At 40.9% G+C, this 484-nt stretch overlaps 1 protein-coding gene across 1 annotated transcript in view; it reads right to left on the reverse strand.

Moving 5' to 3' along the window:
* Window positions 1–484, reverse strand: part of LOC106302506 — a 3,409-nt gene that overhangs the window by 830 nt on the left and 2,095 nt on the right. Inside the window, exon 6 of the mRNA XM_013739004.1 lies at window positions 82–320. Coding sequence (XP_013594458.1) covers window positions 82–320 — 239 coding nt within the window. The remainder of the gene's footprint in view (window positions 1–81; window positions 321–484) is intronic.

The following is a 484-nucleotide window of genomic DNA, read 5'->3' on the forward strand; positions in this document are numbered from 1 at the left end:
CATCTCTCCTGGCACCAGTACATAGCACACACACCCAAATGTCCTCAAGTGATCCAGAACTGGTCGACTCTTATTGAGTACCTCAAATGGAGACTGATCCTCTAGGATTCTGGTTGGTATCCTGTTGATTAGATAGCAAGCAGTCATCACAGCATCACTCCAAAATCTCTTAGGGACACTCTTGTGGAACATCATTGAACGGGCCAGTTCCATGAGGTGTCTATTCTTCCTTTCAGCAACTCCATTCTGTTGTGGAGTGTAAGGACAGCTAGTCTGATGTAGAATCCCATGTTGAGCTGGGTGATCTTTGAATGTGTGGCCTATATATTCCCCACCATTATCTGACCTGAAAATCTTAATCTTGGCATGATAATGGTTAGTACCATAGCTTTGAAATTTTTTAAATGCATCAAGAACCCTATCTTTTGTTTTAATTGGTGTTAACCAGGTGTATTTGGATTTTTCATCAATGAATGTGACATAA

The sequence above is a fragment of the Brassica oleracea genome, chromosome C7 (assembly GCF_000695525.1).
Source record: "Brassica oleracea var. oleracea cultivar TO1000 chromosome C7, BOL, whole genome shotgun sequence".
In the NCBI taxonomy this organism is placed as follows: Eukaryota; Viridiplantae; Streptophyta; class Magnoliopsida; order Brassicales; family Brassicaceae; genus Brassica; species Brassica oleracea.